A 15,280-nucleotide genomic window follows, 5' to 3' on the forward strand; every position below is an offset into this window, starting at 1 on the left:
AGCCCTGCTCTTCTAGTAAATCCCACATTACAGAACAGGCTGAGGACGGACGAGACGAAAGGAAAGTAGGAAATCGGAGCCATGGAAACGGCGGAGCGGAGGCAAAGTGTGAGAGCGCGGGTGGTTAGTGGGCAAAGAACCCTCCTCTGACGACGCCGCGAGGGCGCTCCACAGCTTACGTCACGCACCGGGGTGACGTCACGACCGTGACACGCGGGTGACGCCGTTGCCGCGGCGACTTCTCGTCGTCTCCGCCCCCTTCCCCCGCTCCCCCCCCCCCGCACCCCAGCCTAGCGTCCTTCCCCCAATCCCCTCAGGCTCGGCTGCGCCCGGGGCCGCGGGCCGGTACCTGAGGTGGCCCAGGCGCCCTCCGCCTGCGGCGCTGACCGGGCCGCTCCTCCCCGCGCCCCCCGCGCCTCCGCCTCCGCCTCCCCCAGCTCTCCGCCTCCCTTCCCCCTCCCCGCCCGGCAGCGGCCGCTCGGGCCCCGGCTTTCGGTTATAAGATGGCGGCGCTGAGCGGTGGCGGTGGTGGCGGCGCGGAGCCGGGCCAGGCTCTGTTCAACGGGGACATGGAGCCCGAGGCCGGCGCCGCGGCCTCTTCGGCTGCGGACCCTGCCGTTCCGGAGGAGGTGAGTGCCGGCGCCACCCTGCCGCCCTCCCGACTCCGGGCTCGGCGGCTGGCTGGTGTTTATTTTGGAAAGAGGCAGCGGTGGGGGCTTGGTGCCCTCAGCCACCTTCTCGGGCCGGCTCCGCGAGCTGGGAGGTGGGCATCGCCCCCGCGTCCCTCTCCGTCATGCAGCGCCTTCCTACGTAAACACACACAATGGGCCAGGGGGTTTCCCTGGCCCCCACCCCAGATGTGGGGATTGGGGCAGCGGTAGTTGAGCGGGAGGTTATCAATAGGGGGCGAAACTCAGGGTTGGTCCGAGAAGGTCACGACTGGCTGAAGTATCGAGCTCTGCATCTCGTCGATGTTTTCGTTATTTGGGGGGTGGGGGCGGCGGCGGCCTCGAGGTGGAGGATATGGGTTAGTAGCTGGGGCTGGGACCATAACCCGAGTTACTGTCGCGTGCAATTCTTACATGGTCGTGGGGGTGATGGGGCTCATCATTTCCTCTCTCTCCTCTCCCGGACTGCCCCCCTTTCTCAGGCCGCTGCCCTTTTTCACTTTTCTATTTGGGGGGTTTCTCTTCACCTGTGTTACCCAGCAAATGATTTTGATTGTCTTTACTTTTTCAATCCTGAATCGCAGTTTCCTATGCCTTTTCTGGTGTCTGGTCCTCTATTCCTAATGTTTGTCGTGCTCTGTCGCTGAGTGGTAACCCCCATTCTATTCCCATCTACTGCCCGCTCATTTTCGAGTTGTCGGACCTGCGTGTCTTCTAACCCCACTTCCCACTTAAGAGCATTTTTGCACTTCTCTTACCCTGGTCCTCTTGAGGCTCTATACTTCATCTCACCACTCCCTAACATTGTTGTCTATTGTTATCTTCACAAATCCTCCTGGACACTTTGGAGCTACTTATTTTCTGAGACCAGAAGCTGTCAAGATTCCATCAGGTTTCACTTGGCTCTTTTCGCCCTTGCACTCACTATTGGCACTTTTTGGCTAGTCTTCCATTGTGCATTCACACCTCTTTATTCCTACCCATTTTTATAGTTCTGATTGATTTCTTAGTGTTGTCCTCCTTTTTGTCCTATTTTTTTCCTTTTACTTTTTACTCTCCAGTCCTTGCTTCTCTTAGCCTGTTTTTGCATTAGTCAGCCTCTTAGCACTGTGTCAAATTATTTACGTTTTGCTTTTTGTTACATAAAATTTATTACAAATATTCGGTATTTTATTACATAAAATAATGCACTTTATTATGCTTTACGAATAAGCTATGGTATAGTAATTGTGTTTACAGTTATTGATTAGGTAATGTGACTTACTCTGTTAACTTTGCTCAAAGTTCTCTTTTCTACCTACTATTGACATCTAATTTCTCAATTCTTCTAACGTCCCCTTCTTCTCTCTGCAATTCTTTTTTTTTTTTTTTTCTTTGCATCATCTTTGGAAATTCATCCAGTATGCTTCCTTTATTCAGCATCAGCTTGTTTATGATAATGTTTGTTTTCTACTCTTTTATATCATCTTTATCTACATGCTCAAAATGTATTCTGTATCATCATTTGATCTGTTCTAAAATGTCTCATTTTTAAGTTTCTTACAATCATTCCACTTTTCAGTTTTTATTTTTGCTTAGATCGGTTTCTTCTCATATCTGTTCCTTTCCCCCAGCTTCTTCGTTTCTAAGGAGAAAGCTTTTCTCTACTTCAATTTCCTAGTTTATTCTGTTTCCTTCGTCTCCAGTTAGCATTCATTTTGCCTTGTTTCCTGGCTTTTGGTACTTAACTTTCTGAAGCTTCCTCTTTTCTTCTCCACACCTCCACGTTCCTTCTTATTTATAAACATCTTTGTTTCCGTTGACATGGAAATTTATTTTTAGGATACATTGTTTTTAATGGATAAATACTAGGGGTCACATCTGCTGTCTGTTTTCTCCAGGAATCGGATATGCCTTTGTCTTAACCAGGCACAGGTGCCTCTGGGCTTTATTTTACTCTGTAATAGATGTGTAGTTTTGTTGAATTGTATCTTGTTTGAAGGCTACTACAGAGTGGAACATTGAGTAAAGTAATGGGTAGGGGTTATGAAATTGTAATTCTCTGATTATAAAATTGTTTATATTGGGAACTTTGTTGCAGAGTTATTAGAACAGTTTGCAATTCTGTAAAGAAGGCTTTTGTGAAGTAAAATGTCTACCCTTCTATTTTATTTGAAAGGGCCAGATTGTTTGCAACGGTACCCCCTGAAGAGTCTGATTTAATAAGTGAGAGCGACGGCAATGGATTTCTGTATTTGGCACGTCTTGAGCAGTTCCCATGTACCAACCTTGAGAACCTCTAGGCTAGCTGAATTTAAGTATAAGTTGCCAGTAATTGGAAAGCACACTTACATCTTCTGAAACTATAAGGATACTTTAATTTTATTTGATTGAAAGACAATTGTTTCCCACCGTCCCCTCTACCCAGGTTTTAATGTTTAGTGGTGAACAGTAGTTTTTCTTCTACGTTTTCTTCTGAACTGATAATAAATGTATTTGGCTGGGAGGGTGACATATGATTAAAAAATGTATGTCTTGAATGTAGATATCAGTATTACAGATGATAAGATAAATTCCTCCAAGAAATAATTTTAAATTTGAAGTTGATATTCAGTGGAAACTGAAATGTGCTGTGGTCTTTTATTTGAAGTCTCTTATATACACTTAAAGGCATCTCTTACTATAAATTACATGGAGAGAATGAAAAGGTTTGCTTGTGTGTAATGACACATTTTATTCTGAAGATTTATTTTACCTAATAGTAAAATGTAGGTTTTTTTTTTTATATAAAAATTTCCTAGGGGAAAATTTCAGCTAAATAAAAGGTCTAATTTCAAAGGGAAAGCAAGTTCATTGTCAAAAATTAGAAAAATATAAGTACAAAAAGTAAAAAATCATCAGTAATTTTGCCACTAAGATATTATTACTATAGACATTTTGGTGTATTCCATCTGTTCTTTTTTAATGCTTGTATAACACTATGTAGTTTTGTATTTTTAAAAAACTTAAAGCAAAACTTTCTGTGTATTATTAGATACACTGTGATTTATTTAACCGATCATCTTTTTGGGGTGTTAGGTTGTTTTTAATTTTTTACTGCTATCAAACATCTTGAACATAGGATGTAGATTTTAGTCTTTAAAATATGTTGGGGAATGAACAAATTTCATGTCCTGTATTTGTAGTATTAATACTTTGTAGGTGCTCAAAATAGAATATTCTGGTAAATGACAGGTGCTTATTAAATATTTATCAAATGAATGTACTTATACTTTTGGCATTAAACATTTACATCTGACCATTTATAATTACCTGATGTTTTTTTCTATGGCCATATGGTATGATATAGTATATGGTATAAAATAACCGTATGGTGTAATAAATACTTTTTTGTAAGTGTGATACCAGAGTGATATTTATTAACTATTTTTCTTGTGCTATTTCTGTAGAAGGGAGCTTCTTACAATTGCATTACAGTTATAATTTTATTACGTTCTATTTTCAAGATCTCTGATCATCAATCTTAAACTGTTTAATTATCATAATGTATTGACTAGGGAATATTCTGGGATGGAATCTCCTTTATAATGAGGTCCACTGCATTAAAAATACATCTTTGTGAACCACACCAGGTTGGATTGCATCATAACCCTGAAAAGTGATATTCTCATTAATGTAGGTGTTGTGCAGTTTTGGCTATTGCTGTTAATACTTATCCAGATACATTCACAGGTGCCCTTTTGGCAAAAATCATAAAATAGTTGTTTGTCTTTCGTATTTCAAGTGTTCCCTTTCTATATTCTTTTCTCTCTCATTATTTACTGAACTGCCTTCTTTAGGCATCCACTCCTTTTTCTGTTTAGAATATTATCTGTCAATGTCATTTTGTATGTTGGCCATTAAAGGAATCAATTGTCAGTAAACAGCTAAGAAAGGAATGTTGGACTGGGTGCTTGAATCCTTGAATGTAGTAAATGTGAGTGAGTGCAAACTTGATTTAATTGTACATGTATTTGGATAATAGGCCAGAAAAATTACATTAGGTTAACAGGCTGGAACAGTCTGACTTTTCTTGTTTTTCTATCCCTTACTTTCTTGATTATAATGAATAGAAGGTGGATCTGGATATAGCACCTGGAAACCTATGTTCCATGAGTGATGGGGAAGAGAGGGAGGGAATAGGTTCCTTTGTTTTTTGGCATTTTCTAAGACCTGATGCCCACCTTGTCAGAGAATGCGATTACTACTTTTGTGTTCTTCCTTTTCCCTTTTTCTCCCAATTATGAAATTGTTTTCTCTTTCAGAACTGCAGAAGTGTGTTTTGTTTCTTTGACACTTTGATATTGTTAGTTTAGCTGAATACCTAGTGAACATTCTGTGTCATACTCCCCTTGTTTTATGAAATCCAGCATGGTCTAATCTTTACATTTCTGCCTCATATTGTCCTTAAGATAAGCCTTTTTTTGTCAGTAGCTCTTACTAGATTTTCTCTTCATCAGAAGTTAAATTATTTTAAGTCCTTTACTCATTCTTTTTGTCTATTTTAATGTACATTGATTATTCTGTAAAGTCAGATGTGGCAGTAGGGCTGAGTGTGGTGGCTCACACCTGTAGTCCCAGCTACTTGGGAAGCTGAGATGGGAGGATCACTTGAGCCCCGAAGTTCAAGGCTGCAGTGAGCCATGATCGTGCCACTGCACTCTAGCCTGGCAACAGAGTAAGACCCTGCCTCAACAACAACAACAACAACAACAAAAGCTTGGTTGTAGAACTTCCGAATTCAAAATAGGTGGGCCTATTTGGGAGCTTTTCTGTTTTTAAGGTGTTAAGTAGTGCTTTTTAAAATCATAGGGTTATAGATAACTTCATGTTAGTATAAGAAGAAAAATATAGCCTCATTTGTTCCATTTCTTTCTTAAATTTTTTGTTTTTATTGCCATGTTTTTATTTTTCAATTTCAATTTTTCTGACCCAAATCACTAACATACTTAATTAATTAGCATGGTAATCAGAAGAAACTCTTTAATACAGTCTCCACCTGAACATTAAGCAATTGTTTTTTTTCCCCTCTACCTTTTGAGATTACTTTTGTGTCCATGTTTTCTCTTGGGCTTAAAAAAAAACAAAAAAAAAAAAAACAAAAAAAAGCTATTATTCTTATTCCTTCCCATGTCAAGACTATACATATAGAGGGAATTTGATGCCCAGTACTACTTTTTCTGGGCCCTGGTGATATAGAATATAAAAATTGATACAGAATATAAAAATTGCTGTGAACTCAGTTAACTTTATATCTTCTGGAAGCTCTGTAACATCAAATAAAACATCGTTTTCATTCTTGTAATGTAGCTGCAGTTTCTGACAGCCCTTTTGGGACAAATGTACTATGGGATGGTGGTTTTCAAATTACACCAGAGCTCTATGAGAAATTTTCAAAAGCATTCTATCTCTGTAAAGAATTTTTTTTCTTTTTTTTTTTTTTGAGACGGAGTCTTGCTTTGTCACCCAGGTTGCAGTGCAGTGGCGCTATCTCAGCTCACTGCAAGCTCTGCCTCCCGGGTTCATGCCATTCTCCTGCCTAGCTTGGACTACAGGCGCCTGCCACCATGCCCGGCTAATTTTTTGTATTTTTAGTAGTGGCGGGGTTTCACCATGTTAGCCAGGATGGTCTTGATCTCCTGACCTCGTGATCCGCCCGCCTCGGCCTCCCAAAGTGCTGGGATTACAGACGTGAGCCGCTGCGCCCAGCGAGAATAAAAATTTTAAATTGCACTAATACATATGTGAAACTGTTTTTGTCTGTTTTGTACTTTTTACATCTTCATCTATAATAGTACCTGGCACATAGGTACTAAAATATTTGGTGAAAGAATTAGTGAATAAAGCCTTACTAGATATGAGGTGATCTGATTTTCTATAATGTTCTCTTCTTTTTTTGTGTCAGTCATAAAATCAGCTTATTAAATTGATAACCAAATTGGCTGCAACAGGCAGTTTAAAAAACACCATTTTGGGGTTTCAAGGACCTTCTTCAGAGGTTACCCCAGGGCTCTGTTTAGTGCCTCTATACCAGGGGTCCCCAACCCCTGGGCCACAGCCTTGTACCTTCCAGTCCGTGACCTGTTAGGAACCTGACTACACAGCAGGAGGTAAGTGGCAGGCAAGTGAGCATTACACCTCCTGTCAGATCAGCGGCAGGAGCGTGAACCCTATCAAACTGTGCATGTGAGGGATCTAGGTTGTGTGCTCCTTATGAGAATCTAATGCCTAATCTGAGGTAGAACAATTTCATCCTGAAACCCCCTGTGCCCCCATCCATGGAAAAATTGTCTTTCATGAAACTGGTCACTGGTCCCAAAAAGGTTGGGGAATGCTGCTCTATACCATAACTATTGAAGTTCTTCATTTATCTGCTTTACATGTTCGTTTCCTTGAAAAAAGGGTTTTATGGCTGTAAAAATTTTAGAGCTACTATGTATGGAAGAGAGGTTTGTACTGGCATAAATCTTCTCAGGTATCATCTGTGTAGAAAATTTCAACAACTTGTATCTAAGGCAGAGGTCAGCAATCTTAAGGGTCAGATGGCAAATATTTTAGGGATTGTGGGACATACAGTCCCTCTCACAATTCCTCAACAATGCTGTTGTAGCTCAGAAGTAGCTAATAGACAATATTTAAACAAATGAGTTTGACTGGGTTCCAGTAGTCATTTTCAGGACACTGAAATTTTATATCATTTTCATGTGTCATGAAAATCTTCTTTTGATTTTTTTTCAACCACTTAAACATGTAGAAATTTTTCTCAGCTTGTGAGCTATACAAAAGCAGATAGTGGGCCAGTTCATGGGCTGAACTGTTCTGACTCCTGGTCTAAGGGAGACTACATATATTATATTTGAAGTTCTGAAAGTAAGGTGTAGGTAAGAGGTCTACAGAAAGTTCGTAATTGCTACACAAAATTTTTTTATTTGAGAGAGAAAGAGTGGTGGAGTTTCATTGTATTGCCCAGGCTGGACTTGAACTCTGGGCTCAAGCAATCTTCCATACTCAGCCTCCCAAGTAGCTAGGACTACAGACATGCACCAAGCCCAGCTCCTAGTTCTTCTTTGCACTCAATTTCATCTTCTACCCTCAGCCCCTGGCAAACACTGGTCTGATCTCTAGTTGTGCCCTTTTCAGAAAGTCATATACATGGAGTCATATAAAAGTCACATCAGTGGTTTGGGGCACAATGGCTCAAGCCTGTAATCTCAGCACTTTGGGAGGCCGAGGAGGGCAGATCACCTGGGGTCAGGAGTTCAAGACTGGCCTGGCCAACATGGTGAAACTCCCTCTCTACTAAAAACATAAAAATTAGCCAAGCATGGTGGTGGGCACCTGCAATCCCAGCTACTCGGGAGGCTGAGGCAGGAGAATCACTTGAACCCATGAGAGGGAGGTTGTAGTGAGCCGAGATTGCACCATTGCACTCCAGCAGTTGTGAAGCAGTGGTTAAGGTTCATTCATTATTTTACATATGGATGTCCAATTGTTTCACATTTATCAGAAAGACTAACCTTTTTCTTTTGAATTATCTTGGCACTTTTATTGAAATCAATTGCTTATGCTTGTGAGTTTTGGATTCTACTGTTTTATTGATCTGTATGTCTTTTCTTAGGCTAATACCCTACCACCTTAATTACCATAGCTTTATAGTTAAAATTAGGTAGGTCCAGTTGAGAAGATTTTTAGAACTTTGACTTTTTAATTTCTTGCATTATCATACTTTTGGAAGGAGAAGACCCAAAATTTTAATCAGATTTTCAAAGGTGTCTTCTATCCCAAAATACTTAAGACGTCAGTATATAGTTAATATATTTTTATCTTGAATTATGTGATGGTGAGGTTCATGAAAAGTGGCAGGTAAAAGTTGCAACCAAAATCAATTTCCTTATAAGAAATAAAGGAGATATTCTAGTAGGTTGCACAGAAAAGTCAATCATGTCCTTTTTACCATGTTGCAAAATTATGAGATGTAATCAAAATGTTTATAGGGGAAAGTGAATATGTTAAGATGTTTATTCACCAAAAAAAGTCACCGGAAGTGTCAATTAAGCCGTGAAAGATACTAGTTTACAATGTGTTATTCTCCATCTTATTTAGAAGAGTTCTTTCATTTGAAACCTATGTCATGTTCTGTGATGTTTCAGAATTAGTATCTTTATTAATCTTGGAGGCATCATTAAATCATTATGTTTCTGCTAAGGAAAGGCATATGGAGTAGTTGGTCATATTTCTACCTTTTTCAGTGGGGCCCATAGGGCCCCTTTACTTTGCTTTAAATTGCACTGATGATAGTTGTTTACTGGTTAGCCCAGGGAATGTCCCTACAGTGTAAAATGATGTTTCTCATCATGATTTTCATTTAATAATTTAAAAACAAAGTATCAGGAAACACATGTTTCTAGAGAAGAAGTGTGGAATACCTGACCAGTAGAGGGTCAGGTGACAATTGGGAAGGTAGAAACTGACCAAGCTTTTGATCATGTGACAAGGAGTATCATTCCAGTTTGGTTGGGTCACCCTGCAGAGTTTTTTTTTTTTTTTTTTTTTGAGACAGAGTCTCGCTCTGTCGCCCAGGCTGGAGTGCAGTGGCCGGATCTCAGCTCACTGCAAGCTCCGCCTCCCAGGTTTACGCCATTCTCCTGCCTCAGCCTCCCGAGTAGCTGGGACTACAGGCACCCGACACCTAGCCCGGCTAGTTTTTTTGTATTTTTTAGTAGAGACGGGGTTTCACCGTGTTCGCCAGGATGGTCTCGATCTCCTGACCTCGTGATCCGCCCGTCTCAGCCTCCCAAAGTGCTGGGATTACAGGCTTGAGCCACCGCGCCTGGCCCGAGTTTTTAAAAAAAATCCTTGGGTTTTTTTTTTTTTTGAAAGAGATGCTGTGTTGCTCAGGCTGGGCTTGAACTCCTGGGCTCAAGCGATCCTTCTGGCCCAGCTTCCCAAAGGGCTGGGATTACAGGCATGAGTCACCACACCCAGCCTCACCTTGCCGATTTTAAACTGCACTTCCAGGGAGAGTAATACAATGTCTTGGCAGACTGTTTTTAACTATTGTTCCAAAATTAATGTGTTTTTAAAAAGTAAAAAAGTGCAGATGTCTTTAAAAGATACTTTAAGTAGGCCGGGCACGGTGGCTCACGCCTGTAATCCCACACTTTGGGAGGCCAGTACGGGCGGATCACCTGAGGTCGGGAGTTCAAGACCAACCTGACCAACATGGAGAAACCCCCATCTCTACTAAAAATGCAAAAAATTAGCTGGGCATGGTGGCACATGTCTGTAATCCCAGCTGCGTGGGAGGCTGAGGCAGGAGAATCGCTTGAGCCTGGGAGGTAGAGGTTACAGTGAGCCGAGATTGCACCATTACACTCCACCCTGGGCTGCAAGAGCTAGCGAAACTCCGTCTCAAAAACAAAAAACAAAAAAACCTTTAATTATGTTTAAATTGGGGAATACTTTTTAAAATATATTTTCTTGCACTAAATATATAACCTTTAAGTTAATAACACCAGAAAATTTTTACTTTATGGTTTTAGAACTGCTTAATTAAAATAAAATGTTAGGATACTTTGAATTAGTCACTTACTTTGGAGTATTTTAAACAGTTTAACGTACTGCTTGGGGTTGTTTCTCAGTTGACTTGATATTTTTAAACTGTATTTTGTACCTTGTACCATTTATTTTGCAAAATAAATTTCTGTTTGGGCTTATAGATGTGCTTTTAATATTAAAGAGGATTATTAGTGTCAGCTGTAAAATTTTAATTAAATCCTAAGTAGGTATTTTTTTTTTTTTCTTTTGAGATAGAGTCTCACTCTGTCGTCCATGCTGGAGTGCAGTGGCGTGATCTCAGCGCACTGCAACCTCCGCCCCACCCTGGGTTCAAGCGATTCTCCTGCCTCAGCCTCCCGAGTAGCTGGCACTACAGGCGCATGCTACTGTCTGGCTAATTTTTTGTATTTTTGGTAGAGACGGGATTTCACCGTGTTAGCCAGGATGGTCTCGATCTCCTGACCTCGTGGTTTGTCCACCTCGGCCTCCCAAAGTGCTGGGATTACAGGTGTGAGCCACCGTGCCTGGCTGATTATTTTTATAGAGCTCTTGTTAGCCTAATTTCTGGTAATGTTTTATGAAGGTGGCTTAATTCCCATCATGAAAATTTCCCATCCTTTCTGTGACTAGCAAGTAGTTATTGCTTTCATAACTTTTTTTTACTGTAAAAAGATAAAGTGCTATTGATAATTACTCATAAATAACTCAAAACATTTTTTGTTTTACACACATTAATATGTACTTCCATGGGAATAGTGTCAGAGAACATCAAATAGGGAAGAGATTATGATTCAGAGTAGTCTTTCTATTCCTATTCTAGAGCCACAGAAAATGTTCATCTTCCTTTAGTTTCTACAAGATTGCCTCTAACATCGATTCTATTCCACTGATATTCTTCCTGCACATGCCTTCTCATACTAACAGTAAGTCACACATCGCAAGTAAGTTTCATTATACATGAGAACTCAGTTGAATGCTTGCCGTTCACTGGCATCTCTTGATCCTCCTCCCCCTCCTTGTGGTGTGCACTGAACTTCTGGTAGGCCACATGTGTTAAGTAGATCATAGGAGTGATATGAAAATAAAGTGAAATGATGAATATGTAAAAGCCTTCACAAAATTATAGTAGTGTTTTTTGTTGATTTTTAAGACAAAAGATAAATACTATATATATAAAAATTTCCTTTCAGAAGTCTTTGTTCTTTTTCTTAGAATGTACAATAATATGCTTAGCACAGGGCTGTAGTTGACATTTTTGGCAGTTCTTAATGTCGGACTGATGATTGTCCTAGAACTGTTTCAGTGTTAACTACATTCTATTAATGTTACTTTAAAACATTACTTAATTGTATTGATTCATGTGTTGAGTAAGCAATTCATGGGAAAGAGGTAAACTTTCTTTTTTTTTTTTTTTGAGACGGAGTCTCGCTCTGTCCCCCAGGCTGGAGTGCGGTGGCCGGATCTCGGCTCACTGCAAGCTCTGCCTCCCGGGTTTACGCCATTCTCCTGCCTCAGCCTCCCAAGTAGCTGGGACTACAGGCGCTTGCCACCTCGCCCAGCTGGTTTTTTTATATTTTTTTTTAGTAGAGACGGGGTTTCACCGTGTTAGCCAGGATGGTCTCAATCTCCTGACCTCGTGATCCACCCGCCTTGGCCTCCCAAAGTGCTGGGATTACAGGCTTGAGCCACCGCGCCTGGCTGTAAACTTTCTTAATAACAGTAGAAAGACCGTTCCATTTATAGGAAAACTGGTAATTATGACTTGTGTTTTGGTATTTTAAAGCTGTGGTTGGCTGTGCACAGTGGCTCATGCCTGTAATCCCAGCACTTTGGGAGGCCGAGGCGGGTGGATCATGAGGTCAGGAGACAGAGACCATCCTGGCCAACATGGTGAAACCCTGTCTCTACTAAAAATACAAAAAATTATCTGGTCGTGGTGGTGCATGCCTGTAGTCCCAGCTACTCTGGAGGCTGAGGCAGGAGATTCACTTGAACCAGGGAGTCGGAGGTTGCAGTGAGCCAAGATCACGCCACTGCACTCCATCCTGGTGACAGAGCGAAACTCTGTCTCAAAAAAAAAAAAAAAAAAAAAAAAAAGCTGTGATTAACATTTGTTTTGTCATTCATGCAAAACTACATTGGTGACTTTTGTATTGAGTCATTTTATAGGACAACAGGTATTCATGTATTCAGTAAATATTTGACTGCCTACTATATGCCAAGTAGTGATCTAGGTGCTTGGTAGTACACTTGAAAACAAAACAAAGGTCTCTACCCTTATGTAGCTACTGTCCAGTGGAGGGGTGTGTGTGTGTATATTGGGGGATGGGACTGAGAAAGCTTAGACGTACAGAAAGGAAATTATACAGTATGTTCAAAGGTAATAAGTACTATGGAGCAATGAAAGTTAAACAGGTTAGGGCTGTGATGGGTGTAGGTATCAATTTAAATAGGGAGGTCAGGGTAGGCCTCACCTGAGAAGGGGGCATTTGAGAAAGGAGGAGGAGGTATTTCAGATAAACCAATTAGTTCAAAGGTTCTGTGTCAGGAGTGTGCCTTGCCTGTTTAAGAAATAGCAGGAGGCCAAAGTTGCTGGGGCAAGGTAGAAACGAGGAGATCAGGGAAGGATCTCTTTCGGTTATCTAGGCCGTATTGGTGAGAGCAGAAATAATGAGAAGTAGTCAGATTTTGGATGTTTTGAAAGTAGATTCGTCCGGGCGCAGTGGCTCACGCCTGTAATCCCAGCACTTTGGGAGCCAAGGTGGGCAGATTACCCGAAGTGAGGAGTTCGAGACCAACCTGGCCAACCTGGTGAAACCTTGTCTCTACTAAAAATACAAAAATTAGCCGGGTGTGGTGGCAGGCACCTGTAATTCCAGCTACTCGGGAGGCTGAGGCAGTAGAATCACTTGAACCTGGGAGACAGAGGTTGCAGTGAGCTGAGATTGTGCCACTGTACTCCAGCATGGATGACAGAGCAAGACTCCTTCTCAAAAAAAGAAAAAAAAAGAGAAAGTAGATTCAACAGGATTTGTTGATAGATTGGATGTGAGATATGCAAGAAAATGGTGTGAAGGGGGATGGGAAGGGTGCAGATCAGGAATTAAGTTTTGGGCATTCTAAGTTTGAGATATCTATTAACTGTTGAAGATATTGAGTAAGTAGTTGGATAGATGAGTCAGGAGTTTGGGAGTGAGGCTTTGTGGCAGAGACTCTTCACAGTAATGCATGTCTCATTTTCTTCTTTAGATACACATCTAGACACGATTTTCCCTTGCGTTAGGTGTGGTCATGTGATTGAGTGGAATGCGAGCTCATGGAATATGGGCACAAGTGATGTGTGCTAGTACTAGGTCTGGCCCGTGCAAACATCATCCTGTTTTCTCCTTGTGTCAGGCTGGCATCTGGAACTGAGATGATTACTGAAGTGTGCTGGAAGCCATGTGTCCAAAAAATGAGCCTAGGTTCCTGAATGACCATGTAAATAAGGACCACCCTGTTAACCTGTTCAGCCACCTAGTACTGTTAGATAACTAAGAAATACACTTTGTCGTGTTTGAATCTTTTTACCTTTTGGGTGTTATAACCATTATTAGCCAGCCTTAAATTTGGGCATTTAGATGGTACTTAAAGCTGTGAAGCTAATGTGTGCTCATCAAGGGAATGAATGTGGATAGGAAAAAGAAAAGATCCAAAGCTGGGAAAAAGAGGAAGAACCTGAGAGGGAGCAACCAGTGAGGGAGGAAATAAAATGAAGAAAGTTTATTAATAGAGAGTGGTTAGTTGTATAAAATGCTACTGCTACGTCAAGTAAGGTGAAAGCTAAGAATTTATCATTGGAGTTAACAAAGTGGAGGTCCTGGGATTTAGATAAGAGTAGAGCATTGAGGTGAAATATTGAAGGAGATGTTTTGATTGAAGTGATTTTAAGAGAGGAGGAGTGGAAGTAAAGATGGTGAGGAATTATCCTGTAAAGAGGAACAGAGAAATGGGGCCAGAGCTAGTGAGGAGAGTGGAGTCAATAAATTTTTAATGATAAGAAAAATAAGGGCATATGATGATAGGAATAAGCCATTAGAGAGTAAAACATTTCAGGAGGGAGAGAAGAATTGCTGAAGCACTGTCTTAGAAGAGGCAAGAGGGAAAGGGATTTAGTGTATAAATAGGAAGGATTGGCTTTCTATAGGAGCGTCTATACTTTATGATAATAGGCAATAAAGCAGAGTATGTGGCTACAAATGCTGCTAGGAAGGTTGATGTGATTGGTGGAGTCTATACACATTCTCTTCCAGTTGCTTTGGGTTTTTTCAGTGAGGTAAGACTTGAGGTTATCAGTCGAGAATGAGGATTGGGGATATGTGAAAGTAGCTCCGCAGAAGTATGGGCGCATAAATGAACTGGAAACAAATAGTAAAATTAATGGGCAATTTTTTTTCTTTTAAGAGACGGGGGTCTTACTCTGCTACCCAGGCTGGAGTGCAGTGGCCCAATCATAGCTCACTGCAGCCTCCAACTCCTGGGCTCAAGTGATTTTCTCACCTCAGCTTCCCGAGTAGCCAGGACTACAGGCTAATGGCAATATTAAGTTATTTTATGAGTTGTCTAGACAGCATTATGGGTCTCCTAACCTTCTGGTACTGATCTTCAGATCAGAGTTAAATGTAACTTGCCCAGGCAGTTTAAACGCTCAATGTGAGTCATTTTCATTTGGACTCAAACATGGAATCACTGGGAAATAGAATATTAATTACTACTCCTTCATTAAGTACCTGCAACTATCCTGCCATGAATGTAAGCTAAATTTGGAGCGGTCTGGTAACTACTTTTCTTTTAAAAACATTTTCTTTTTAAAGATACTAAGTATCGAATACTTACTGGTTTTTCTATGTAGAATAACATAATCTCGTCATTACTTTCTTTCACTCTCCAAATTTGACTTGTCTTTGCTCATGTTTTTCCTACCACCTGAAATACAGATTTCCTCCCCCTTCCCACTCTCCAAACCTTCCAGACTTAGCTCACCTACCGTTTATTGT

At 40.9% G+C, this 15,280-nt stretch overlaps 1 protein-coding gene across 5 annotated transcripts in view; it reads left to right on the forward strand.

The window, feature by feature from the left end:
- Positions 1-277: 277 nt before the first annotated feature.
- The window catches only part of BRAF (B-Raf proto-oncogene, serine/threonine kinase), a 197,250-nt gene continuing 182,247 nt past the window's right edge, over positions 278-15,280 (forward strand). For all 5 annotated transcript variants that reach the window (XR_004432742.1, XM_033192268.1, XM_033192265.1 and 2 more), the window contains exon 1: positions 278-629. Coding sequence is in view for 4 of the 5 variants with exons in the window: in XM_033192268.1 (XP_033048159.1) it covers positions 504-629 (126 nt within the window). In the remaining variant the exon portion in view is untranslated. The remainder of the gene's footprint in view (positions 630-15,280) is intronic.

Source organism: Trachypithecus francoisi, unplaced genomic scaffold, assembly GCF_009764315.1.
Source record: "Trachypithecus francoisi isolate TF-2019V2 unplaced genomic scaffold, Tfra_2.0 Lachesis_group4, whole genome shotgun sequence".
Lineage (NCBI taxonomy): Eukaryota > Metazoa > Chordata > Mammalia > Primates > Cercopithecidae > Trachypithecus > Trachypithecus francoisi.